We start from the raw sequence: 27,342 nt of genomic DNA, 5'->3' as shown, positions 1-27,342 counted from the left end.
TATGAATTAATATTCAGTCTTTGATGCTTTATATTCATTTGATATTCATTGCTGGACGTTTGCAAAAGGTCATGCTCCTTCAGGATATACAAGCTGCCAAACATTCCAATTATTTCTTCCCTGCTGTCCCAAGGACACTGGTGGTGTGATTTCAATCCTGGTTCTTCATCTCTATGTTGTGAGCCTTCAGGGGGATCTCCACAAAATACCAGATCATAGTTGAGCCTGATTCTGTCTTACTCTGATGCTCACACAAGAACACCTTGCACCAGAGAATACTGTACGCAAGAACAGGATCTCCTTCACTGCCCTCCCTAACAGCACTGTGGGTGTGCCTGCACCACAGGGATTGCAGCAGTTCAAGAAGGTCGCACACCATCACCTTCTCAAGGGCAATTAAGGATAGCACATGAGATGCCCACGTCCCATTAATAAATTTTAAAGAATTCCAGTTGATTTCCTTCTCCATGTACCCAGGGCCAAAGTACCTCTAGCTGACATAGCAATAGCAAAGAAGGATTGCTTGAACATTTTTTGCCCTGATTTTCCTCACCTGTGCTGAAGGGACCTACCCTTGGAGGAGTATGGTTTCACAGGGCCTATTAGTCACCTGGTAGCTTACTTAAGTGGCTACATTTAACAGTATGGCCTTTTAGGCTAAGTACTGAAGGCATCCAGTCTGAAATCATTTGTCTTTAGTACGAAACAGGCAGAGAGGGGAGGGAATAACAGAGTTACCAGAAAAAAACTTCCACAAACCTTAAGAATGAGTCAATACACACTAAACAATATGGTAGATAATCTGTGATAATATTTCAAAATATCATCTTGTTTAAACAGTTAGGTTTAGTGTTGATGACTTTGACTTAACAAATAAAATTGACTTAATTACAGTGTGAATCTAGCCATTAACATTTATATTTGCAATGTTACTGTGATTTTATTTAAAGAATATGTATTCACTTCATCTTTCCTTCAGCCTAATTGGTCTCCTGTGGAATTGCTTACATAATCTGGAGTGTAGAGCTGTGGTCTAGCTACTAAGATGATACTGCATTTAATGGGGGCTGTTCCTTTAAGACTATTTCTTAGGTATGTCCAGGGATGAAGTAGTCTAACTAGGCACATGCAGGAGTTTAGAAGAAGAAGCTAATTGCTAATTGTTATGTACATTGGCAGCTTCGCTCAGCTTATTTTCTCCCGTTCACTAACCGCTTGTACATTTTCAGCTCCTGACCCTGGAACGAGGCCACATTATTAAAATGGAAAAAAAAATCCAGCTGGAAATGACTTTTTTACACATTTTGAAGTATAACTTCTACAGAGGGAATGAATACATAACGTACAATTCAGATACATAAGTTAGGTTTTTTTCCCTTTTATTTATTTAGCTAAATTGAGGCTGTTAAAGGTAGGTAATATCAGCAATACTGAGTGGAATACTTTCCCACTGAATTAATATCAGTTTAAATGTGAGCTAAGTATAAAATAAGTCTCCCTCAATTAAAGCCTAACAATATGTCAGTCCTAACTTCAGTTAGTAACTGTTACCTGCAGTGTCAGTTTGTTTGTCATATTATAAAGCATTATAAAGCTAGGTCTCTCCTCCAGTGGGGAAAGAAACTCCAGGAATGACCTATAGAGGTCTTTAAAATTCGGAAAGGTTTTGGCAGAGTGAATACAAGGAGAATGGTTCCTTTTGTGGAAAGATCATAACTAGAGTCCATCAGCATCAGAGTCACCTCAAAATCCGATAGGTAATTCAGAGTGAACTCTTTTAATGCAGGAGGGAGACCTTCATCCCATCTGTAAGAACTGGGTTTGAACTAAGATCTAGAGGTTAGAGAACAGCATTAATCCCCAACCCCTAGTTATGCTTCGATTAAAATAAATCTTGGTGCTCTTTCCAAGGTTCATAGGTCTAGGTTTCTCCAAGTTTATTTTCCCCCTCTGCCCATTTCTGGTTACTGTGTTGTTCCAGTGGCTGTGAGCAAGTGTATGAGCCTTACGATAGCTTTCTCCCTATAAGGGAGGAAGTTTTGAATTTTTCCCCCAATGTTCTTCAGCTGAATACACTGACTCTTGCTGGCGTACAATCCCAGCAACCCTCTGGCACCTCGCCCAATTAACCATTCTTCTTGTGTGAGCTCAAACATTAAAAAAACCCAATCATGGAGTCTGATCATGTTCTCAAAATTAGTATCCAAGCACTTTCCAATATGGATCCTGGGATAGCAATGTGCAAGAAGAATTCATCTGATCTTTTCCCTAGTTTGGAAGCACTCAGGCCAGTTGCAGTACTTTTGTTATGAACTGAGAGAAAACAGGTAAACCACCAGAAATCAGGGATGAAATCTGGGATCTTCTAGGTGTGTTTAAATTATCATACCCAGCGATGCACATTCCTACTAAGATATCGGGAGAGCTCTGACCAATTGCTTACCAGATAGTAATTAATTTTTATTTTGCAAAGAAATGTAAGCTCAACAAATCACTCCACCGTAACCTCTCCAGCCTGGAAACCATGACATCCTGGAACACCAATTGTACAGAATTTTTTTTTAACAGGCCGTGTAACTGTCACTCAGAATGCTGCAACAATCCTGGACCCACTGGATTGATGTTTCCAAACAGCCAGGGGCAGACAATGAGCTTGATGTGCTCTTCACCTGTAGGAAACGCCTTCAGCACTGACGGTACCCAGCTCAACACAACAATGAGTATCATCTTGGGTACCTTCTGGTCAACTTAACTCCCCTGGCTCCCAGTCCTGAGTAACATCCCGCCCCCTCACATATGGAGGGAGATTGCGACCAGAAATCACCTGGAGAAGGTTTCCATCAACGCAAGCCTGCTCCTCAGTCTACCGACTGCCACCTCCCATCCTGCCAGCCTGTGCGGCTCAGACCACCATGCCAGGAAATAGCAGCAGAGGCCGTGTGGCAGCAGGGACCAATATGCCACCATTAAAAAACACTTCCTCATCACAGATCCCACAGCCCGCCCGTCTTCAACCTGCCCCGCCAACATTGAGTGCTCCTCAATCATTCCCGCACTGGTCAAGGCCTTTGTGCAACAAATTGGCACAGGTGGGGCCTTGCGGGGGACCCGGACTGCAGCTGTGGTGCCCCCCTGCCCCTCCCTCCCCCCCACCAATCAGTGACTCACGTCAAGAAGGCTGCCCCATGACAGAATTCAACGCAGGGCTCAGAGAGCCCCATTTAGTTGCTGCAGAAGCTATTACCCAGCTTGGTGTCGACTGCACACTAAAATAAAAACGGAGTGGCGAGTGGGCCTGGGATGTTTGTGTGCAGGCAGATGTAATCCAGTGGCTGACTGATTGATGTGTCCAGAGTATGCGAAAAACCAGGCGGTGTGTGTGAGTGAGAGAGGGAGAGAGAGAGAGAGAGGGGGAGAGGGAGTGAGAGAGAGAGAGACAAAGAGAAAGAGAGAGAGAGACAGAGAGAAAGAGAGAGAGAGAGGGAGAGAGAGAGAGAGAGGAAATAGACTGATTACGGTGTGTGAGTGAGTGTGTGAATGAGTGAGTAAAAATAGACTGATTACTGTGTATGCATAAAATGGGGTACAGCTTAACTATTGATAATGTTTAATTTGATTTTGAACCCCTGTGCATCAGCCTATATTTTTATTTGAATGAATTTGAAACACGTGAGGTCATAGAATCCCTACAGTGCAGAAAGAGGCTATTTGGCCCATTGAGTCTGCACCAACCCTTTAAACAAACACCCTACTTAGAGCCCACCTCCCCCCACCCTCCCACCCTATCCCCGTGACCCCACCTAACCTGCAAAAAGAGCAATTTTACCATGGCCAATCCACCTAACCTGCACATCTTTGGACTGTGGGAGGAAACCGGAGAACCTGGAAGAAACCCACGCACACACGGGGAGAATGTGCAAACCCCACACAGACAGTCACCCGAGGTCGGAATCGAACCCGGGACCCTGGCGCTGTGAGGCAGCAGTGATAGCCACTGAGCCACTGTGCCACCTCTTTTGTTTCTTAACACGATTTTGGCATGTTTTATGTCTCAACCACATATTCATATCTGGTTGGCACACTTATGGTTAGGCATTCTGATGTTAAAATCCAGAAATGGATACAGAGACTGTTTAGCACAGGGCTAAATCGCTGGCTTTGAAAGCAGATCAAGGCAGGCCAGCAGCACCGTTCAATTCCCGTAACAGCCTCCCCGAACAGGCGCCGGAAATGTGGCGACTAGGGGCTTTTCACAGTAACTTCATTTGAAGCCTACTTGTGACAATAAGCGATTTTCATTACATTTTTTTTTTCAAACGCTTTGATCCCAAACATTCCAGACTAAAGAGGTTACAGTAGTATGAGGAATGGCCATCTTTCATTAAGAAAAAGAGAAATGTCTTTTGTTAAACAAAGATTTGGTGGTAATTAAAATTCAAATAAGTAAAAGAAATACACAATGAGAAGTTGGTCTGATTTGGACAACAAATTACACATTGGGCATATTAACATGTATCTGGCATGGTTGATACATGCAGAATGTGTATATGAGGCTCGAAACTGCTACTACAGCTGGCAGAAGCTTAATATACTCATTCCAAATCCTGTATCTGCTATTTTACACTATCCTGCTTTGAGGAATGAATTTGCCAGGTTGCAACTAAGTCCAGAGTAACATTTCCGTCTGATGGCTTATGATTGATGCTGTATGGGGCAGCACGGTGGCGCAGTGGTTGGCACTGCTGCCTCACGGCGCCGAGGTCCCAGGTTTGATCCCAGCCCTGGGTCACTGTCCGTGTGGAGTTTGCACATTCTCCCCGTGTCTGCCTGGGCTTTGCCCCCACAACCTAAAAGATGTGTAGGCTAGGTGGATTGGCAATGCTAAATTGCCCCTTAATTGGAAAAAAAATGAATTGGGTACTCAAAAAAGCTTTAAAAAAAACAAAAAAAACGAAATGATTGATGCTGTATGCATTCTTTTGTCCTCTCTCGTGCCTTTCCTCACTTTAGCTTTCATTTTGTCTGGTTAAAGGTCATGCATCATTTTAGAAGAGATGAAGGTAAAAGAAAATCTCAGCGAGTTCCTTTCTGTCTAATGTACTCAGTCCCATCTCTTGTGGAAAAGTATCGATTCCTTACTTACAACAGATGAATGTTGATTGCCTGGCTTAATTGACAGCAGTATTTCCACCAACACCCTCTACCAGCCCCACCCAATGGTCTTGTGAAGGCAGAAGGGTTGCCTTGTCTTCCTTGGAGCACCTCACTCAATCCAGTAATGAGTGGAACAGATGATCTGCCCAGGAAGTGATCTGGGACACCTAACCAATGGCTACTGCATTTCTGGTTTCATCCCAGAGACCCAGCCCGACTAAAACTAACAATTCATTCAAATTCAATGAAACGTCATCAACTTGAAATGTTAACTCTGTTTCTCCCTCCTCAGTGGCTGCCTGGCCTGCTGAGTAAATCCAGCCTTATCTGTTGTTATTTTAGATTTCCAGCTTCTGCAATACTTTGCTCGTGTTGAAATGAGTTAAGTTGTTCCAGGACATAAGCCATCACTGAAGTGGTCCCGGAGGGAAGGAGCCTGAAACAGGGGCTCCCCAAGAAGGAAGAAATGAAATGATATTTTGATATATTTCCCATATAGTGATGGGAGTGATGCTTAAACGATTCACTTGATCATTTTTCTCTCTTTAGTTTAGCTATAACCAGTACCAATCGCCAAATTAGTGACCGTTTCTAACTGGAGTTCTGCCTCACATTTAAATCTGCTGGAAGCTGGGCTATAGGGAACAGCTGAACTTACTCACGTTCGAATAGAGCTGCCAGAACAAGAAATGGATTTGAACCCAGATTCCATCAAAGCAGGAAATGCATCATTTTGTTCTCTTTTTGGGGTTGAATTCCCTCATTTAAATTCCATTTGCTGGCTAAGGTGACTTGCTCCCATGTAAAGTCAACTTCAATTATTCACCTATGCCAAGAGCTAAGAGGGTATCTTGCAGTGCTGGCTCCTGATTTCACCCCTTATTTGATCGACAGGATTAGTAGCCCCACCATGAAGTGAATCATAAATGCAATGTTCTGACAGGCCGTGGATTAGCAAGTTAGAACACTTGAATAGTGCCACCTTACCAATCACTAACTTGTCCACAGTCTTCTCAAGATATCTCTGCCAAATGCCACATTCAATTAAAAGTTTCAAAACAATTACAGAGGTAACAGATATTCTGGCAAAGTGTAACTTTATTATTTCCATTAAACTTCAGCCCAGCTCGAAGATCACATTGAATCCAAGCCATTTAGCACCAAAATATCACGTATCCATTAGACAATCTTTACTTACGCAGCTATTGACAAGTTGGCAGCTGACAATGGACTCACTTCTGCTACCTCCTTGGCTTTTTGCAGTGCAAGTTTCTGATTGGCAGCTTCCTCCTCTTCTTGTTCATCCTAATGTGACACATGGAGGGCTTCTGTGAGAAACTTAAACAGGTTGATGAGAAGCAGCATTCCGAATGCACTATTTGCTACTAACTATAATGTAGATGTGTATTAACTATTATTAGCCATAGTAACAGTTATACATCTGTAGTATCACTGAGCTCTATTCACAGTTGTTACAATGCCAATCTACAAACTGTGGATTAGCACCTTACCTTTGAACCCTGGGTTTGATTACAACCTACAACATTAAGATGAAAGTCTTCCGTTTAGCTCAAAGCACGAATGTAAAATGAGCCTGGTGCAGTTTCAGTAGAAATGGGTCAAAATGAAGGCTGGAGCGTAAAGGCGGAAACAGTGCCACGCTGCTGCATACGGGTATTTGAATACCAGGATGAGAGCTGGAGCACACTGGTTGGAACAAAGTAAAAATAGCTTTATGTTGCATCAGGCCTGGGATGTATCTGGCCTGGGAATGCATGACGTCAACACTGGTTATATATAATGGCCAAGTTGTTCCAAACCAGAACTATTATTCTTTTGTCTTCATGAGCATAAAAATGTACTAAAAACAGATGAGGCATAACTATTTTATTTTACCTTTGTAAGTTCTTGTGCATTGGCGAGGTTGTCCACGGCGATGGCCAAGAATACGTTCAACAGAGTGTCTGGTTAGCAAAATGAAGGTAATAACAGGGATAGAATCTAAAGCAATCAAGTACCAGGTTCCTTCACAGACTGGTTGAAAGCAACCTAAGATGAGCCTTTTTGTTGACTATTAAATATGATAAGGAATACATGAAAAGAAGGGGAAGACTGTCAGGCCCATTATTGCCACCATCAAGAAAATAATATTTAATAATTTAACTCCTTATACCAATCAAGTGGGTTTCAGACCATTTCAACATTTATACATGATCCAAAACTTGGAACTATTGTGAACCACAAGGAGGATAGTGTAAACTTCAGAAGGACATTGTCGCTCGACTAGTAATCCAGAAACCTAGAGCATGCTCTGGGGTCCTGGGTTCGAATCCCGGCCTTGGGTTACTGTCTGTGTGGACGTTCCCCCCGTGATTGTGTGGGTTTCCTCCGGTTTCCTCCCACAGTCTAAAAACATACAGGTTAGGTGGATTGGATTGGCCTTGACAAAATTGCCCCTTGGTGTCCAGGAATGTAGAGGCTGGGTGGGGCCCGGCGGAGTGGGCCTGGATGGGCCGAATGGCCTCCTCTGCTTCAGTTACATAACTTCAGTTACATAGAAAGACTGGAGAAATTGGGGTTGGTCTTCTTGGATAAGAGAAGGTTCAGAGGAGATTTGATAGAGGTATTCAAACTCATGAAGGGTCTTAACAGAGTAGATAGACTGTTCCCATTGGTGGAAGGATTTAGAACAGAGGGCACAGATTTAAGATCATTGGCAAACAAAGTAATGGTGCCATGAGGAAAAGCTTTTTCACAGAGCGAGCGGTTAGGATTTGGAATTCACTGCCCGAGAGTGTGGCAGGCATGGAAAGAGCAACCAGGCACCAACCCCCCCCCCCCCCCCCCCCCCCCCCCACTCCCTCCCCAACAGCTGGTAACGAACAGGTCCTCAAACAGGGAGATGAACAGTCTCCATCTCGCCCAGAATGCCCCCTCCGAGACCCGAAGGGAAAATTTAATCTTCTCCAGTTAAGGATTTCTGCAGCATCCCCCAACCACGCCGACACCCTCGGCGGTTTCACCGATCTCCACTCCGGTAGAATTCGTCGATGGCAGATAAGATTGGCAAAAGCCACTACATCAGACCCCTCCCCTCCAACAGCTCTGGCAATTCCGACATCCCGAAGATTGCCACCAGAGAGCCCGGCGACATCTCCAGCCCGCAATTTTCGATATCAGGCCCCAGAATCCCACCAATCGTGGACATGATCAAAACACGTGGACATGATTTTCTCCCCCCCCCCCCAACATCTCTCACACTTATCCTATACCTCTGGAAAGAACCAGTTCATCCACACCTGCATCTTGTGTGCCCTGGCACCACCTTGAACTGTACCAAGCTCATCCTGGCACAGGATGATGTTGCATTAACCTGGCACATAATCTCACTCCATATCCCCCATTCCAACTCCCTGCCCAACTCCTCCTCCCACTTCCGCTTAACCTCCTTGATTGGCGCTGTCCCTGTGCCCACCAGCCATCCGTAAATGTCCACAATCCTCACGGTGCCCAACTCGTCTGGCGATAACAACCTGTCCAACAGAGTGTGCGTTGGCAACTGAGAGAATGAGGGCACCTCCTCCTGCTCAAAATCCTGTGAATAACTGAACCCCCCGCCTCACCCCTCCAACTCACATTTCTGCTCCAACTCCCCCAAACTTGCAAACATTCCTTTCACGAACAAGTCCCTCACCCATTCCACCCCTTCCCACGTAAATGTCGCATCCATCCCGCCAGGAAAAACTGGTGATTCCCAGATAGGGGCATACCCCCTGCACCACAATTCTGCCTCAGCTGGTTCCAAACCTTTAAGGACAAAGCTACCAGCGGACTCTCCATACATCTCCCCAGAGTAAACGGAAGCGGGGTCCCAGCCAGAACCCTCAGACTTACCCCCACACACTCCGCCTCCTCCACACGCACCCACTCCGCCACCTTCTCCCCCCCCCCACCACTGCCGGACATTCTCTGCATTCGCTGCCCAGTAATAATACAGCAAGTGTGGGGGTGATAGCAGCCCCCACCCGCTGCCTTTGTAGAAACACTCGCCGAATCCACTGCATCTTGCCAGCCCATAGGAAAGCCGAGATTAACCTGTCCACCCTACAAAAAACACCTTTGGCAGGAATATCGGGAGAGACTGAAACACAAAGAAATCTTGGCAGGATGTTCATCTTGACCGTCTGCATCCACCGAGTTAATGGAAGTGGGAGGGCATCCCACCTCCTCAGATCCCCCTTCACACCCTCCACCAAGCCAGCCAGATTCCATTTCTACATCGTGACCCAGTCATGAGATTACCTAGATACCTGAACCTGCTCCTAGCCAGCTTAAATGGTTGGGCACTCTCAGGGCATTCACCGGAAACACTTCACTTTCGGTCATCTTCAATTTGTAGCCTGAAAAAGCACCAAATTTCTCCAATATACCCATAATCCTATCCATACAATCCACTGGGTTCGAAATATACAACAAGACATCTGTGTACAGTGAGACTCTATGTTCCCTGCCTCCCCATACAATATCTGACCATCCCCCCTGATGACCGCAGCGCGATAACAAATGTAAACAGAAGTGGGGATAATGCCTCGTACCCGTGTAACCCAAAATCACCCGAGTTGATTGAACTCGTCCTAACACTAGCCGTGGGCAGCATATAACAACCTTACCCAGGAGATAAACGTGGGCCCAAACCCGAACCTCCTCAGAACCTGGAACAAATATCTCCACTCTACCCTATCAAATGCCTTGTCCACATCCATAGACACAACAACCTGCACCCTGCCCTTAGACGGTATCATAACCATATTCAATAAACATCTATTTCTCAACAGACGCTTCCCCTTCACGTAACCTGTCTGGTCGTCTATCACCACCCCGTGCATACACCCCTCCAACTGCCTCGCAAATAACTTAGCCAGCACCTTCACATCCATGTTTAATAAGGGGATGGGCCTATATGACCCACACTCCACCTGGCCCTGATCTTTCTTCGAGATTAATGAAAATGAAGCCTGCGCCAGTGTGACCGACAGTTCTCCACGCGCCAAAGAATCGGAAAATATCTCCAGGAGATATGGGGCTAATTCCACCGCAAGCTGTTTATAAAAGTCGACCGGGAAACCATCAAGCCCCGGCGCCTTCCCTGACTGAATCAACCCAATTGTCTCCATCACCTCTTGTAGCCCTAATGGAGCCTACAATCCCAGCTCCTTCTCCCTCTCAACCTCCGCGAACACCAGCCCATCAAGAAACCGCCCCATCTCAGCCCCCTCAGCCCCACCGAGATTCAACCCATAGGGTCCCCTATAGAAGGAGCTTATTAAAGCATTCCAGCGTCACTCAGATCATTTTCTAGCAGCTGATTTCAGAATGCCTTTGGGGTAAACCTCAAGAATCAACTCTGACCAATATAAAATACTGTGGAAGCTGGAATTCTGAAGTTAAAACAGAAAATGCTAAGAAATATCTAACACGTCAGGAAACGAGGGGGAGAGAAAATTACTTCCTGTTTTAGGTCAATGACAGCAGGTTCCTGACAATTAATTCTACCCTCTTTTCCAAGGATACTAAATAACACAGGAATAACCCATTGCAGAAACAGGAGAATTTGACTTTATATAAAATACATCTCAGCCTTACTGTTTTCAAGGCAAAATGGAACAAAAGAACTATTGGTCCATTCATCACACAGAATAAACACTATAAATATAATTGTAAGGACTGGAAGGGATTAGGCAACATATCATTTGATCCCTTAAAAGATCTATTTCAGCATAAATTTTGGAAACCTATTTCAGAAAGGTGCTCCAGGCCTGGAACAAAGTCAAACAATAATTAATCAGAATGACATCTGGAATAGAGAACTGAGGATTAGATCAGACTTGACCACCCCACAGACCGCAAAGCCATTCTGTCTGGCCCCTGAAGCGAGTTTTCAAAATGCCGTTAAGACGGATAAGTGCAATGGAAGTTTGTGCAAGGAGCTGCTTTTCCAATCACAGGTCACTCACTCTCCCGTGTTTGCTGTTGAAATGATCTGTGGCTGGAGGAGCAACAAACACCAGCAGCGGTGGGTCTGCCGAGAGAGAGGGTTTTCGGGGTGGGGAATCGGGAGGGGGGTGGAAGAAGAGAGAAAGACACTACTGGAATCCAGGAGAGGCCAAACATCTGGGGCCCAGTGGGAAAGACAGCAGGCTTTCTGTTGTGTTCTGTTGTCTTGCCTTCGCAATGATGCACACAGAACCGCTGGTGATTTAACTAGAATGATGATTTATTGATGAACAAATGGAAGGATAACACACAAGATACTATACAGACTAAGTTACTATTTGAGTTTTGTGAACTCTCCTGGAACGTCCCGATGTGCGACTGTCCTTTGTATGCCTTACTACCAACTGATGAGTGTCCCACGTCACGCTACCAAGGTCTGATGCCACTAGCTGGTTGAAGGTTGCATTGCTAGCTGTGTGCAATATTATTCACAGGCATATCACCACATCCCCCTTCCTTTGGAGATGTTTGCATTTATATACAGAAATATTATTTGTATTATCTTTTAACACATGTGGCATGTGTGTATACAGATTTGACTGTGCTTCAATTAACATGATATGCCTGCTGAATGTGTCTTTTGTGCACAGCTCATTGTGTATCTCCAATGGGATCACCCCGCTGATCGTCTAGGCTCTTGTCAGCTTTCTAGAAGACTGGTTTCTGTGCCGGTCTTTTGTGCCTTAGCCTTTTCATGCGATGCGACCTGAAGGCCGGTATCCTTGTTGAACATGCCTGAGTCTTCAGCTTTTGCGTCACAAGTTTATTTTGTTTCTTTACGCAAAACCTCCTCGTCTGAGCAGATCCTGTGTATATGGAGGGCTTGTCCATAGGGGATGGCGCCTTTAATGTGTTTAGGGTGGAAGCTGGAGGCTGGAGAAGTGGAGCATCATGAGGTTATCTGTGGGCTTGCGGTAAAGCGAAGTGCTGAGGTGACCATCCTTGATGGAGATGAGTGTGTCCAAGAATGCAACCGATTCTGGAGAGTAGTCCATGGTGAGTCTGATGGTGGGATGGAACTTATTAATGTCGTCGTGTAGTCGTTTCAGTGATTCTTTGCCGTGGGTCCAAAGGATGAAAATGTAATCGATGTATCTGGTGTATAACGTCGGTTGAAGGTGCTGTGTGGTGAGGAGGTGTTGTTCAAACTTGTGCATGAAGATGTTGGTGTATTGAGGTGCAAATTTGGTCCCCATGGCTGTTCAGTGTGTCTGGATGAAGAACTTGTTGTCAAAGGTGAAGACGTTGTGATCCAGAATGAAGCGGATGAGTTGCAGAATTGCGTCTGGAGATTGGCAGTTGTCGGTGTTGAGTACTGAGGCTGTTGCAGTAATGCCGTCGTCATGGGGGATGCTGGTGTAGAACATTATGCAACTATATCTTTTTCACTTTCCTTAACCTGCAGTCTTGGTGCTCCCCTGACACCCACAGCGGAGGTGGAGTTAGCTTGTTGACTGCTATGCCCTATTGCCTGTGATGACCTTTGCGGGCATCTTCAGAAAGATCAAGACCTGCAGCATGGTGGCACAGTGGTCAGCACTGCTGCCCCACAGCGCCACAGACCCGGGTTCAATTCCGACCTCAGGCAACTGTGTGGAGTTTGCGCGTTCTCCTCGCGTCTGCATGGGTTTCCTCCGGGTGCTCCGGTTTCTTCTCTCAGTTCAAAGATGTACAGGTTAGGTGGATTTGCCAGGCTAAATTGCCCCTTAGTATCCAAAAGCTTAGGTGGAGTTACTTGGTTACAGGGATAGGGCGTGGGCCTGGGTAGAGTGCTCTTTCCAAGGGTTGGTGCAGACTTGATGGGCTGATTGGCCTCTTTCTGCATTTTAGGGATGCTATGATTCTGCATTGGGTGGCCTGCTGAGGGGCAGGTGCACCTTCCTCAGCCTGTGGAGCTGGAGTTGATGGGGCCACAGAAAGAGGGGATTTGGATCAGCCAGAAACTCCCGGAGTTACCTGAAGTGTTGAGTTACTGATCCTCCTCCCTATGGGTACTGGAAGGCCCCTGACTGATTTCTTAAGAAGGGGCAGCTGGAGTGAGATGGGGGTGTCCTGCAGCCCTCATGTGTTGACACTGATGGATGTCGCCAATGGCTACAGGGATGGAGTGCATCTCCTGCAGCAGTGCAGGGCCATTGGCCTGGACCAAGGTCTCCATGGCGGCTGCCATCCCACTGTGCGGACCTCGGTTTGGAAGTCAGCGCTATAACCTCAGAGTTAAAGTGGATGGGCTCTTCCATTGTGCGTTGCAATCCGAGGAGTGTAGCTGCCACCCTTCCTGATGCTCCTGTGCTTACTTTTGCAGATCCAGAAACTGATGTAGGAGTCCAGAGGTTCTTCACCAGCCTTGGACTCAGCAGAATTGTGGCCTCCAGCATTCCTCTGAGTGCCGGCAACATCGGATGTCCATCCTCCTCCTGCTGTGGACCAGATGATGGGCTGTGCTCACCAGATTGTGTCCGCAAGGCTACTTTAGAACTAGGTCGCACTAAGGTGCATGCTTCTGAGCTGGTGGACGGTGTGGATGAGCCCTGTGACGTGTCTTTAAAGGTGTTGTCCTAATGTTCCGCATCTGAGGTGTTGTAGGGGCTGGAGTTCAGGGCCTGGATTGTGGGTGCCCTCGGCAGCTCCCCGGAGGTGCCTACGAAAAAAGGAGACAATTAGTGCCTGGCAGGGGATTCTGAACAGGGGAAATCACTCTCAGTCTGCTGAATGTTGTAGTGCAGGAACCTCACTTAGGTGCGTGCCGCCGACCTCACTATCAACACAGTAAGGGCCTACACTATCTCGGGCCAACTGTATGGCTGTAGTTCTGAAGTCGGTGAGAACTTTGATTTCCACCCCCAGTCTGGAGCTTCTTTTGTGAGGCAGCCTGGCTTGCTGGAAGACAGATTGAGAGCGTGAGCAAGACGAAGGCGAGGGCAGACGATAAGAATGTCTGACATTTGTGGGTGGTGGGAGTGGAGTCAGCTGGACAGGATTCAGGGAAGATCAGGCCATATGGATATGTGTAAGAGTGAATAGTGATATCTCGTGCAGCGAGTGAGATCCTTGTGAAAGTATGATGCGCTTGTGAGTGTGCGAGATGAGTGTGCTGAGATGGTTGACTTACCCTGATGGAACACAGGAGATAGCTCATTAACCTTCTACACTGGGTGGCTGACCTCTTCTGTAGGGCATTTGCTCTGACCACTACGGTGGCCACCTCCCAAGCCAGTTTAGTTACCTTAGTGGAGGTCCTGTGGCTAGAGTGGGGGTAGAGAACATCGCAGTGGGCCTCAACTGCATCCAACAGGCACACCAAGAGACGCCACTGAATTTAGGAATAGCATGCTTTCTGCCTCTGGAAACCATGAACTGGAACTGTCCTAGGCTGCAGTGAGTGTGAACACTGTGCAGGGGTGATGTTTAAACATGGTGCGCAAAGTTAGGGAGCGCTGAGGTGGGGTCGGCGAATCAGGTGCCACTCACCAGCAAATCAGCGTGTTCCCTGTGGAAGGATAATTAACACAGTCTGGAGCGCACGATACAGCTAAAAAAAAACACCATTGCGGCCAGCGAGTGAACACCATTTTTTGTGCCCCCTAATGCGCGTTGTGCATTTCATAGGCCTGGGAATGAGCCGGTCACACACACTCTGACCCTCTCACGCTCTAATGGTCATTTTTATTAATTACTTTTTTTTCACTTTATTGCTTTATTTTTTTCTCAGCAAGTTGTTTCTTTTTCTCATAGTCAAATTTTCTTTTGAAATTCATTTTTATGTTGTGCCAATAGTCATCATTCGAAATCTGCACTTCGGCCCCCTTTGGAGAATACATGGAAATGTGGCCACCCCCAAGTGAAAAGGCTGGAGAAGCCTGGTACAGAGTGATCTGACTGTAGTATTTACAATAATGACATTATAGACGGGGGACACCTCTTTTCGCGAGTAAGAAAATTCAGAACAAGGCATTCAAGAGGACATTAGATGATGACTGGAATAAAAACATTGTGCAGGGGTTCAAAGTCATGTTGCTTGTTTGGCGAGATGCTGCAGACACAATGGGACAATTGGCCTCCTTCTGCGCTGTAACAATTCTGTGATTCAGTGAAGAGGGACGGAAGGAAAATAATAAAACTCCCACTGAACATGGCGTGAATATGGAATGAATATGGCGTGGGTTTCCTCCAGGTGCTCCGGTTTCCTCCCACAGTCCAAGGACTGCAGGTTAGGTGGATTGGCCGTGCTAAATTTCCCCTTAGTGTCCAACGGTTAGGTGGGATTACGTGGAGTGGGCCTAGGTAGGGCGCTCTTTCTGGTGTTCAGTGCAGACCTGATGGGCCGAATAGCCTCCTTCTGCACTGTAGGGATTCTATGAACCATGAAATGTGCAGCATTTGGAAAAGCCAGTAAGGTCATTATTATTTGCTCTATCAAGTTATGTCCATGTTCCTGATGGAGCTGGGCCAGAAAACTAGATACTCCAAAGTTCATGTATGAAATGCCAAGGATACAGTTCCCAAAGAGAGTCAGAACAATGAAATAGACTGAAGAAATCATCCCTCTGTTAACACCACCCTGTGATTCTATCCCATCATACATGACAACATTCCAATCTTCACCAGTCAGAACCTAGAAGAAAATAAATGTGACAATCACTTACTTGACATTCAGTTTTGTTTCATGTCATTTAAAATGTTAGCAAGTAAACATTTGGTGGCACAAAGTTTGTACATTGGAAATGGCAGCATGTTAGAGATCCCTTTCAAGCTTCTAACTGTACGTCAACCATCAAATTCTGGTAACATTCTGGAGAGATCAATATTGCACTCCTGTTTTTAACAGATACAGCTTAATTAGTCACATGCTGAGCAGAAAGATCGCCACCATTTAGGTTGTGCACCAGGCTTGACTAACAGCAATTCACTGTGTTAAGTACTTTGAGACATTTCAACATAAGAAGTTTTGTGGAAAGACTGCTCATAACTATTTATTCAATTTTCAGGACCTAAATACACTCTTTTTCTTAGCCAAGATGAATGAGAATTTTGGAAATATTTTGCTGTCCAAATCAGTTTACTTATTTCTGCATACAATTGGTGTTTTACCATCATATCTTACCTGAAATACAGTCATTATTGCTGCAGGGAAGGTGTCAAAATTGGTGGAGGGTGTGCCAGACTCGAAATTAAATCTGTAACATTTAAGAAGAGGAAACGTGGAATCAAAACTGCTTTTCTTTCCAGTTCACTTGAAAACAAATTATGGCCTGAATTTTATGTTCCGAGGTTGTCCGCGTGCTCACCCTGACCAAGTGCAAAATTGCACAAATCGACAGTCATTGAGCACGCGTGTGAGTCAGATCCTCACCCGGCAACATTAAAGGGCCAATTAAGGCCATTAATTAGTCTACTGAACACAATTTTACAGCGCCCCAGCGATTTTTCGTTTGTCGCAAAACGTGTGGGCAGCCAGCACATTTTCATCAACTTGCCGTCCAAGGGCAGGATAGAATCCCCCCAGTCTACTCAGGTGATGGGGCCTCCTCTGTAGAGGAAGAGAGGGGCAGCAAGGAGAGGCCAGGTGAGTGGGGGCAACGTGCCAGGGAGAGACCTTTGGGAGGAAAGGCATGAGCTCAGTTGGTATCAGGCCAACAGGGAGGTCAAGACAGTAAGGTCTGCAGAAGAAACCATTATCCAGAGGCTAGAGTCTGCAAGCAGCATTCTAACTACCTTTAAATGTCTGCGGTTTCGTGCCAAAGGAGGCTCCTGTTTCTCTAGGAACAGTGATTGGGCCCGGAATTTCCTCAAACTGCGTGACGGACACCCCATGCCAGTGGCTTTGAAGATCACAATGGCCCTCAACTTCTACACCGCCAGTTCTTTCCAGGGGTCAGAGAGAGTGTGTCCCAATCAGCTGCACACAGTGGTGTGAAGCTGATCACAGACGCTATCTTCAGACACGCCTGCACATTTATCCCTTACCGGACAGACGAGGCCAGCAAGGCAGAGAGAGCCAGAGGCTTTGCCGTGGGATTGCTGGGTTCCCCTGCATCCAGGATCTAATAGATTGCACTCATGGAGCCAGCAGGTTAGCCGGGAGCATCCGTGAACCGAAAAGGGCTTCCACTTAAAGAATGTGCAGATTGTCTGTGACCACAGGACACAGATTCGCCGTGTCTGTGCCCGTTACCCTGGCAGCTCACATGATGCTTACATCTTGTGACACTCACAGGAACCAAGGCAGTTTGCGATTCCTGTACGATTTGTTGGATGGCTCCTGGGTAAAAGGGGGCTATCTCTTGAAAAGGTGGCTCATGACCCCACTCCATTACCCAAGAATAGAGGCGGGGGAGAGTTACAAGAGGAGTCATACCTCCACAAGGACAGTGGTGGAGAGGACCATCAGGCTGCTAAAGATGTGCTTCAGATGTCTGGACTGATCAGGGAGAACGTTAAAAGTACCCTCCAGAGCGTGTCTCCCTTATAGTTGCCCAATCTGGCTCTGGCAGAGGGGAACCCACTGGAAGCTGAGGAAAGTAAGGCAGGTCCACTGGCCCAGGAGGATGACTCCAGGGATGAGTCTGATAAAGGATCTGGGGAGGTACAGGGCGAGGACTTGGAGGCAAACGACAGAAGCCTTTCGGGAGGCAGGGGCACAGGGATGCCTTGATCTTGCGAATCTTCAGCTAGGCATCCAAGGCATCAATGCTTCCTCATGCCAATGACACTGTCCCTTCACCCACAAACGTGATATGCTAGGCCAACCCCAAACCCCAGAGCAAACAACACAATACTGTTACAAACATGTGCTGCATCTGGCACCTATTGCAACTATCAAACCAACTCAGCCCATTAAGCAAAATATGTTTATGGTATTGTCAATGCACAAACAAAGAACATACAATATTAACAAACTGAACACAAATATCAAAATAATGAACACAAGTAATGTCACCTGCGACAAGCCCCTGTTTGGCTCAAAGTGCCTCCAACTTACATTTGAGGAGGCTGCGTCTTGATGCTCCCTCCCCCACCCACCACCACCATTGGCAGCAGCACTGCCAATAGCTGACTCTGCTATCTTGGTGGGCGTGGTGACCTTGGCCATGATCCTCCAGCCAACCGAGCCTGAGCAGAGTGGGCACTCAATCATCGTGGCATCATCAGGTGCAGTGGCCACTGGAAGAGGGGTTGGCAAGGTGGTGCCCCTATCTGCAGATACTCTGGAAGGAGCCCACCTAGATGACAGGTAGCTTGTCTGCCAGCATGAGTATGTTTGGACCTCCCTGGCCACCACTGATGGACGGGCACCTAGCAGAGACTAGGTGCTTCATCGAACTCTCATACTGGCAGTGACCTCCCAAGGTCACGGTCAGTGTGTTGGCTAGTGGGTCCGAGCGCCACCCTTGGAACTCCTGATTCTGTTCCTCAAATTGCCTCTCTATGAGGGTCCCCACTCTCTCAATGGACTAGGCTGTACGCTTGGTGCTCAGGGTCAGCCCAGTACTAATTCTCTGTGTGGACTCCTCCAGAATGGAGACCATGACCCACAGTCTCTCGGGGATCTCCATCAGGTCTCCCCGCACATCCAGCTGGACATCCAGCTTCTGCCATCTGATAGACGACTCCAGAGGTACATCATCTGCCTTGGACTCAGCGTGGCCTGGTCCCCAGCAATGCTGCCACTGCCACTGCCAGCCTCTCATGCGAGTGATGTGCCCTCACAACGGTGCAGTACCCATGGAGCCGATGATCTAATGCCCACCAACATGTTAGTATCTGCGCTGGTGCCTGGGTCCAAGAGTGGGTGTGGTGCTGGTATAGGTGTAAAAGGGGCTTCCTCTCAGCATAAAGGGGGGTCCTCAGGGTCAGCAGTGGCTCCTGTGGATGTTGCATCTGTAGAAGGAAGACAGAATGTCAGTACACTCGATCAACACATAGTCACTGTGCATGTTAGATGGGCTTATGAGACAATGGAGAGCTGCAGCATGGTGCCATCTGCATTGGGCTTCTATGGGCAATCTTGATGCAACATTTCCATTCCAGATGAGAGGACTCTGTAATGTTTGCTATACCCGCCGCACAAACCTCTGGTGTACTGCATTCTTACCTTAAGTCGAGACCCCTGCCTCACCATAACTAGTGAAGTGAGCTGGGCGATGGCACTTCAGTTCCCGTGCTTCACTCTCGTATCGGTTGACAACATATAAATTGGGCATGCCACCGCCTATTCTTTGACACCATACCACATTATGGTTTCTCTTGTGAAAGGGAAAAATAGATTTCATCATTAGTGCTCCCTCTTCCTCAAGGTCCATTCTGGCTTACGCTTCCCCCGCCCCCCCCATGCGGCACTGAAGCCACGTGCGGTGCACCATGTTGTGCCCTTTGACCTGGCCTTCAACCTCTGCGCAGGCTTTCTTCGTAAAATGGGGCAGTCTTCTCTTGCTGTCCCTGGGCATTAGTGTGTCCTGCCTGGTACTGACCTCCTCCACCAGCACTCCCAGGCACTCAGCTGATAAGTGAGGGGCAGAGTTCCCACTGGACTTGCCCTCCCACCTTCCACATCCACCAGGTGCTGAGGACATTACCGCTCCAAATTCTATGCTCAATGGCTTCAGAAAACTTCCTCTGCTTCCCCCGCAACCCCTGGCAACACTCTGGGTGCTGCCTGCAGTGTTTCTAATACCCTCGCCAGGTCCCCATTTGACTCATTCCCACTCCCGCCTGCACTCTCATCCCAACCAGGAGATGTGTTTCATGGTGGGTGGGCCTTAATTGGCCAACCAGTGTGATATCGTGTGGGGAACGCAGTCTTGGTCAGGAGCGAGCACCCCATCCGCTTCAGCTCTGCCGACTTCTTGTGCATGCCAAGCATAAAATTCAGGTTCCCCCTTCCTTTTCTTAAAGCATTGATCCTTCATGCCAGTTGCTGTGACATAACAAGCCCTTCAGGATCTTATCTAAATAATTGTATGTGGATGTAGACAGGCCTATGGCACAAAGTAAACCCGACCTTCTTTTTGCTGCTTGCATACTTTCCAGGTGAGATCATTGAATAGATATTGTTAGAGTCCTTCTGTTTGATTTTCCTTTGATCCCAATTCTTTTGTTTTATTATTTGTGGTCCATGGACACGTAATTGGAATGCAGTGGACTTAAGCTGAGACAGCCTGCCAGTCAGGACAGCGTGTTCTAGGAATTGTTTATGGAGAGGAGAATATAGACGCGGCGGCATCGAGGAAATCTTTTTTTAAAATAAATTTAGTGTACCCAATTAATTTTTTCCAATTAAGGGTAATTTAGCGTGGCCAATCCACCTGCCCTGCACATCTTTGGGTTGTGGGGGCAAAACCCACGCAGACACGGGGAGAATGTGCAAACTCCACACGGACAGTGACCCAGAGCCGGGATCGAACCTGGGACTTCGGCGCCTGGGACTGAGGCTGCAGGGCTAACTTGTCGAGGGAATCTTAAGGACCAGCTTTGGAGGAAGTCAGTTTGACTGGCTGGCTGGAAACCTGCGTGTTGGCCAGGGGCAATGCTCTGGCTAACAACAGTCAGTGATTGGTTCCTGTATTTGAGCGGGATAAGGATGAAGTCAATAATGGGAGGAGCCAGAGGCTGAAGCAGTCAGGTTTTGAGTCAGACGATTTAGATTTGGCTATGAACAGAACAGTGGCTTCTGGAACGAGTTGTCAAGTTAAATAGTGGTTTGACACAGACACAAATCTGCAGGTCGTTTCCTGAAGGATCTCTCTCTATTTCTCGCTCCAAGACATCTCTAGAGAACAGGTATTCCTGTGTTTGCTAACTGCATTTAAAAGTGGCTTTTGACTTGAGATATAGAAGATAGCAGTCAGGAGTTAAAGTGTTTCATTTTATTGATAAGCATTGTTTAACTGATAACTGTAAGCTACATTTTCTGAGCTGCTAAAAGTGAGTTTAATACTGTGTTAATACTAAAGTTTGTTTTAATGGGTGGGGTTCGCCATCCCGCCAGCCCCGTTTTCCAGCGCGCCCCCCCTCCCCCCCCCCCCCCCCCCCACCGGCAGCGGGATTCTCCGTTCCCGCAGCCAGCCAATGGGGTTTCCCATTGTGGCCACACCCACACCGTTGGGAAACACGCGGGCGTGGGTGCACTGCCAGCGAAGCGGGGGATCCCGCCGACGTAGAATCCCGCAGCATATCCCTATTTTTGTGAGGAGTCACTCCTGGAACGAAGTACCCTTTCCTCACAGCTTTACAAATTAAAAATATTGGGGGTTCAGTCAGATATCCTAGCAAATGTGCTAGCTCCCCAGGAAGGGGAGAATGACTGGGCCTGGAGGCCCATTGATGCCGGCGTCGCTCGCACGGTTTTGATGCCGGTGTCAACACTTGACCGGGAATTCGGAAATGTTGGGATCTGGTCCAGGATCATAATAAATAAAAGGTTCTTTGTGTTAAATTTCCAAACCTGGTGACCACAGTTCATTGGGCTCAGCCAAGAACCTTAGGTATTTTACAATAAAATCGAATTTCATTTGAGTTGCGACTCCGGGTTAGGTGGGGCTGGAATTGACCGGTCACTGGCCCAGGGGGTTGTGACAATATGGACTTTGCTCTTCATGCATTTGGGGCATGGGTGTCAAATATTGTATCCCGATATTACTGTCCCTGCTAAGATCGGTTCATTCAACCCAGGAGTAAGTCTGCTCTGTTTTGATGAATGCAGGTTAATGTACCATGGGCTAATCAATGAGTTATCAGGACTCCTCGTCTCTTGTTATTTTCCAATCCTCTCTTTCCCTGTAACTTGTTGAAGACAGCAGGCATGATATACTCCAACTTTCTTGTACTCATACATAGACAATTATGAGACTTTTTCTGTTTAGTGTTTCCTGACATATTGGCTGGGATTCTCCGAATTCCCGGTCAAGTGTTGACACCGGCATCAAAACCCGATATTTGGGCAGCATGGTAGCATTGTGGATAGCACAATTGATTCACAGCTCCAGGGTCCCAGGTTCGATTCCGGCTTGGGTCACTGTCTGTGCGGAGTCTGCACATCCTCCCCGTGTGTGCGTGGGTTTCCTCCGGGTGCTCCGGTTTCCTCCCACAGTCCAAAGATGTGCGGGTTAGGTGGATTGGTCATGATAAATAGCCCTTAGTGTCCAAAATTGCCCTTAGTGTTGGGTGGGGTTACTGCGTCATGGGGATAGGGTGGAGGTGCTGAACTTGGGCAGGGTGCTCTTTCCAAGAGCCGGTGCAGACTCGATGGGCCGAATGGCCTCCTTCTGCACTGTAAATTCTATGATAATCTATGAAAACCGGCGCAAGCGACGCCGGCATCAATGGGCCTCCAGGCCCAGTCATTCTCCCCTTCCTGGGGAGCTAGCACAGTGCCGGAGCGCTGTGCGCTGCTCTGATGTCGAAAGCCAGCCCTACATGGTCGGCGCGGGTCTGCGCATACGCGCCACGGCCGGCGCGAGTCCATGCATGCACGCCACGGCCCTCTCCGCGCCGGCACTCCGGCAACATGGTGGAGCCCTACAGGGGCCCAGCGTAGAGAAACATAGGCCCCCCCGGAATGAGCGCGCCTGCCGATCGGTTGCCCCCGATCGCAGGCCTGGCCACCGTGGAGGCCCCCCGCCTCCGGAGTCGGCTCCCCCACCAGGACGGCTCCTGCAGTCAGAACGCCGAGGTCCCGCCCAGTAGGACCACACGTGAACGACGCCGGCAGGTGTCGGCTGGCACTCGGCCCGTCAAGCGCGGAGAATCACCGGTCCCCGACTGGCGACCGCGGCGACCACGCCGGCGCGATTGTCGCCCATTCTCCGGTCACCGGAGAATCGGTGGCCTGGCGTCGGAGCGACGTGGCGGGATTCTCTGACCCGGCCCGGGCTCGGAGAATCCCGCCCATTATTTTTCCTGTCCTTGAATCAGATCCAAATTACTGCTAAACCTGTGCAATTTTACCGTTATAGAGTTAGAAATACTATATCCTAGCAAGGAGTTAGGCTATCAGAAGAAATGCATGGGAGAAAAACTAACAAAAATTAAAGAAAGAACCAGTTATGCAATTGTACCTTGATAATGCTGGATTCAGAAAAGGTGAACATTTTATAACATTGTTCAGAAGGAGAAAAATGACTGCACCAAAACTAGCCTTAGCTTTGTAAAAAACATGTTCCTGCTTGTGAAGCCTACAGTTTTTATTCTCAGCTATGTTTGGTCAACTTCTTCCCCCCATATTCAATCCTAACATAGCCCTTAAACTCATATTCCACAACCAACTGTAGCACGTTATAATTTGACACCTTAAAGATTGCTATGTTTTGGGACTGTGTCTTTAATTTAAGGTAAAATGGAAGGTGTCATATGACTTGTTCTGAAGTCTGCCTGACAAGAAGCCTGGGTGGTTTGATTGTTGGAGATTAAAAGGAGTCCACATTGTTTTATTGGGTAGAAGGTGTTAAAGTGGATGACCATGGCAGAAACCTGTGTACTAACTGTGACCAGACTGTAAGTTTCCAAAGTCCCAGAGAAGAGTTGCGAATGTCGGGTTGTAAACAGTTATGCTTTAAATTGTCCATTTAGTTCCAAGCTAAAAGAGTTGAGGGCTCAGGAATAGTTAATCAGCATTTCTATCTGGATGCAAGACCTACGTGACTCACTTGTATGATGATGGGCTTTGCTATGGGAGGGGTTTCTAAGATATTCCAGAAAGCCCACAGATAAATGTCAGTCTTCCCTGATCGTGGATAGAGACAGCAAAATGCTGTTATTCATCATGCAGGAATGCATGATTGAGAATAATGAATTCATGAGAAGTAAAATGAGGCTGGAAGATTCACCTAGCTTGAGCTCGATGAGGAATATCCAGGAAAGAATCTTCACTATGAAAGATAGTTCTGAGATTAAACGTTCCTAAGTTGAAAAAGGAAAAGGACAGAAGTAAATCCTTGGGACCCACAAATCACCTTGGAATAGTTCCAGGAGAATTGAATGTCTACTTAAAGGACAGCGTAAATTATATCTGTCAAGTGTATTTTCTGTTGTGCAAAAGAAAAAGGGGAATAGTTGCTTAGTCGTACAGAACTTGAGCATTGCTGAAAAAAAGATGTTCTATGCCTGGGCATGTTCCTTTTGCCTGTAGAAGACAGGTCCCTGCGTATGAACATTTGTGTCTTCTAACAGTCGTAAGTGAGCTATATGGCGAGCCGAACGGATAATCTTAAATTGGTTATTAGTGTAATTCTTAGCACACTTAAAATTGTTCAGTAAGTATGGACAGTACACTGCCCATTGCTCATTACGCATGTGGCGTATGAATTTCAATGCTGGTGCAAAGCCAGATAATGGCTATGACCCCATTACAATATGTACCATTACTGCAAATCAAACATTTCCTTCATATGATTAAGTATTCAAAATTTGCTACAATATTTGATTAAAGAATACAATAAAAATTACATGCACACAGTAAAATATATGGGAACCTGGTACTTACTGGCCACCAAATAGTTGCATCCCTAAAAGAGCAAATACAACAATAAAGAGGAACAATAGGAATAATAAGCTAATAATAGACTTCATGGAACTCAGTAAGGAGACGACCAAGTTTCGAAGAGAAGCCCAGTACCTGGGAAGAAGAAAAAATATCGATCAGTTTTATTGTACTAGAGGAAGTAAAAATTCCATACAACATTAAATCCTGTACTTGTGCTAATATGTATGGACATTTCATACATGTTCACCAAGTGCTTTAGTACAGACTGAATGCCTGAGCTCACCAGAACAATCACAAGGGTTCCTTCCTCTAAAATGAAAGCACCACTTTAAAAAAATCAGTGACATTAAATAAAATTAACAACAATCATTACATTTGGATTGATGATACATTCAGTTACCGGATCTAGTATTTGTCCATCCAGCAGTCTCAATTCAATACCCCACTATCTCAAAACTAACCACTAAATATTGTATACAGTCAGTATCCAATGTAGACCGTTTTTATTTACATTCCCCCCCCCCCCCTCCCCCCCCCAAGTTTATACTTTTCTTATTTTTTTATTTTCTTGGAGATTAGAGGTGGGAGAGATGTTCTGATATGATGATGACTGAAGGATTTATGCACTGTTGCCATGAAAGCACAATGGAGTGTGCACACATGGATGCACCATCAGGATATTTGAACCATCACAGTCTACATTTGATATTGGCTATTCATGGTGAAACAATTGGAATAGATTTGATCCAATGCCAGATTGTGGCATTCACCACCAATGTATGAAAAGGAGTGGCAGACCCACTCCAATCGTCTGCCAGTACTATTTTAAAACTGGTCACCAGTCAGGGATATGTGGGATGTGAATCAAGCTCAGTAAATACAGGAGATGGAGTTGCATTTTTCATTTCAGGCACCGTTGTGCCCGAGGTCGGGTACAACAGGGTTAGGTACAGAACAAAGCTCTGTCCACACTGCTACCATGAATACGTCTCAGTCACACTGACATATCAATGCCCCCATTGCACTGGTATACTCCCATTGCCAATTCCACCTCAGGAATAGCATGGTCTCTCAATGAGATTGCCAATTAAGGGGCAGTTTTGTGCCTTAGGTTCTTTTTTTTTTTTTATAAATGTTTTATTGAAAATTTTTTCCCAAACAACAATTTTTCCCCTCTTACAAAGCAAACGCAACAATACCAATACAGAAATTTTAAACAATACACAAGTAACAAAACCCCTTTATCTTTGACCTAAACTAAACCCCCCCCCCCCCCCCCCCTCCCCCTGGGTTGCTGCTGCTGGTCATCTGTCTTCCCTCTAACGTTCCCCTAGGTAGTCGAGAAATGGCTGCCACCGCCTGGTGAACCCTTGAGCCGATCCTCTCAGGGCAAACCTTATCTGCTCCAGTTTAATGAACCCCGCCATATCATTTACCCAGGCCTCCAGTCCGGGGGGTTTCGCCTCCTTCCACATGAGTAGGATCCTGCGCCGGGCTACTAGGGACGCAAAGGCCACAACGTCGGCCTCTTTCGCCTCCTGCACTCCCGGCTCTTCCGCAACTCCAAATAGAGCTAACCCCCAGCCTGGTTTGACCCGGGCCTTCACCACCCGCGAAATCACTCCCGTCACTCCCTTCCAATACCCTTCCAGTGCCGGGCATGCCCAAAACATATGTGCGTGGTTTGCCGGGCTCCCGCCACACCTCCCACATTTGTCCTCCACTCCAAAGAACCTGCTCAATCTTGCTCCCGTTATGTGTGCTCTATGTAGCACCTTAAATTGAATCAGGCTAAGCCTGGCGCATGAGGAAGAGGAATTTACCCTGCTTAGGGCATCAGCCCACATACCCTCCTCTATCTCCTCCCCTAGTTCTTCTTCCCACTTTCCTTTTAGTTCGCCCACCGACTCCTCCCCCTCTTCCCTCATCTCTCGGTAAATCTCTGACACCTTGCCCTCTCCGACCCACACCCCTGAAAGCACCCTGTCCTGTATCCCCTGTGTCGGGAGCAATGGAAATTCCCTCACCTGTTGTCTAGTAAATGCCCTCACCTGCATATATCTCAAGAAATTTCCCCGGGGCAACTTATACTTTTCCTCCAATGCTCCCAAGCTCGCAAAAGTCCCATCTATAAATAAATCTCCCACCCTCCTAATTCCCAACTGGAACCAGCTCTGAAATCCTCCATCCATTCTTCCTGGGGCGAACCTATGGTTGTTCCTGATTGGGGACCCCACCAGGGCTCCCCGCACCCCTCTCTGTCGCCTCCACTGTCCCCAGATATTCAATGTTGCCGCCACCACCGGGTTTGTGGTAAACTTTTTAGGTGAGATCGGTAGCGGCGCCGTCACCAGCGCCTCTAAACTCGTCCCTTTACAGGACTTTCTCTCCAGTCTTTCCCACGCCGCTCCCTCACCCTCCATCATCCATTTACGTATCATTGCCACATTGGCGGCCCAATAGTAATCGCCCAAGTTCGGTAGTGCCAATCCTCCTCTGTCCCTACTACGCTGAAGGAACCCCCTCCTTACTCTCGGAACTTTCCCTGCCCACACGAAGCTCGTGATGCTCCTGTCTATTTTATTAAAAAAGGTCTTAGTGATTAGTATAGGGAGACATTGAAATACAAATAAGAACCTCGGGAGGACCATCAT

The 27,342-nt window shown here is 47.0% G+C and overlaps 1 protein-coding gene across 8 annotated transcripts in view; it reads right to left on the bottom strand.

The window, feature by feature from the left end:
• Positions 1 to 27,342, bottom strand: part of LOC140403169 (voltage-dependent P/Q-type calcium channel subunit alpha-1A-like) — a 721,889-nt gene that overhangs the window by 288,856 nt on the left and 405,691 nt on the right. For all 8 annotated transcript variants that reach the window (XM_072490879.1, XM_072490875.1, XM_072490873.1 and 5 more), the window contains exons 14-18: positions 24,689 to 24,820; positions 16,313 to 16,385; positions 15,706 to 15,823; positions 7,051 to 7,118; positions 6,353 to 6,459 (exon numbers count right to left, since the gene is read on the bottom strand). In XM_072490879.1, coding sequence (XP_072346980.1) covers positions 6,353 to 6,459; positions 7,051 to 7,118; positions 15,706 to 15,823; positions 16,313 to 16,385; positions 24,689 to 24,820 — 498 coding nt within the window. The remainder of the gene's footprint in view (positions 1 to 6,352; positions 6,460 to 7,050; positions 7,119 to 15,705; positions 15,824 to 16,312; positions 16,386 to 24,688; positions 24,821 to 27,342) is intronic.

This window comes from Scyliorhinus torazame, chromosome 27 (genome assembly GCF_047496885.1).
Source record: "Scyliorhinus torazame isolate Kashiwa2021f chromosome 27, sScyTor2.1, whole genome shotgun sequence".
NCBI classification, from domain to species: domain Eukaryota; kingdom Metazoa; phylum Chordata; class Chondrichthyes; order Carcharhiniformes; family Scyliorhinidae; genus Scyliorhinus; species Scyliorhinus torazame.
This window is presented reverse-complemented; position numbering and strand designations above follow the sequence as displayed.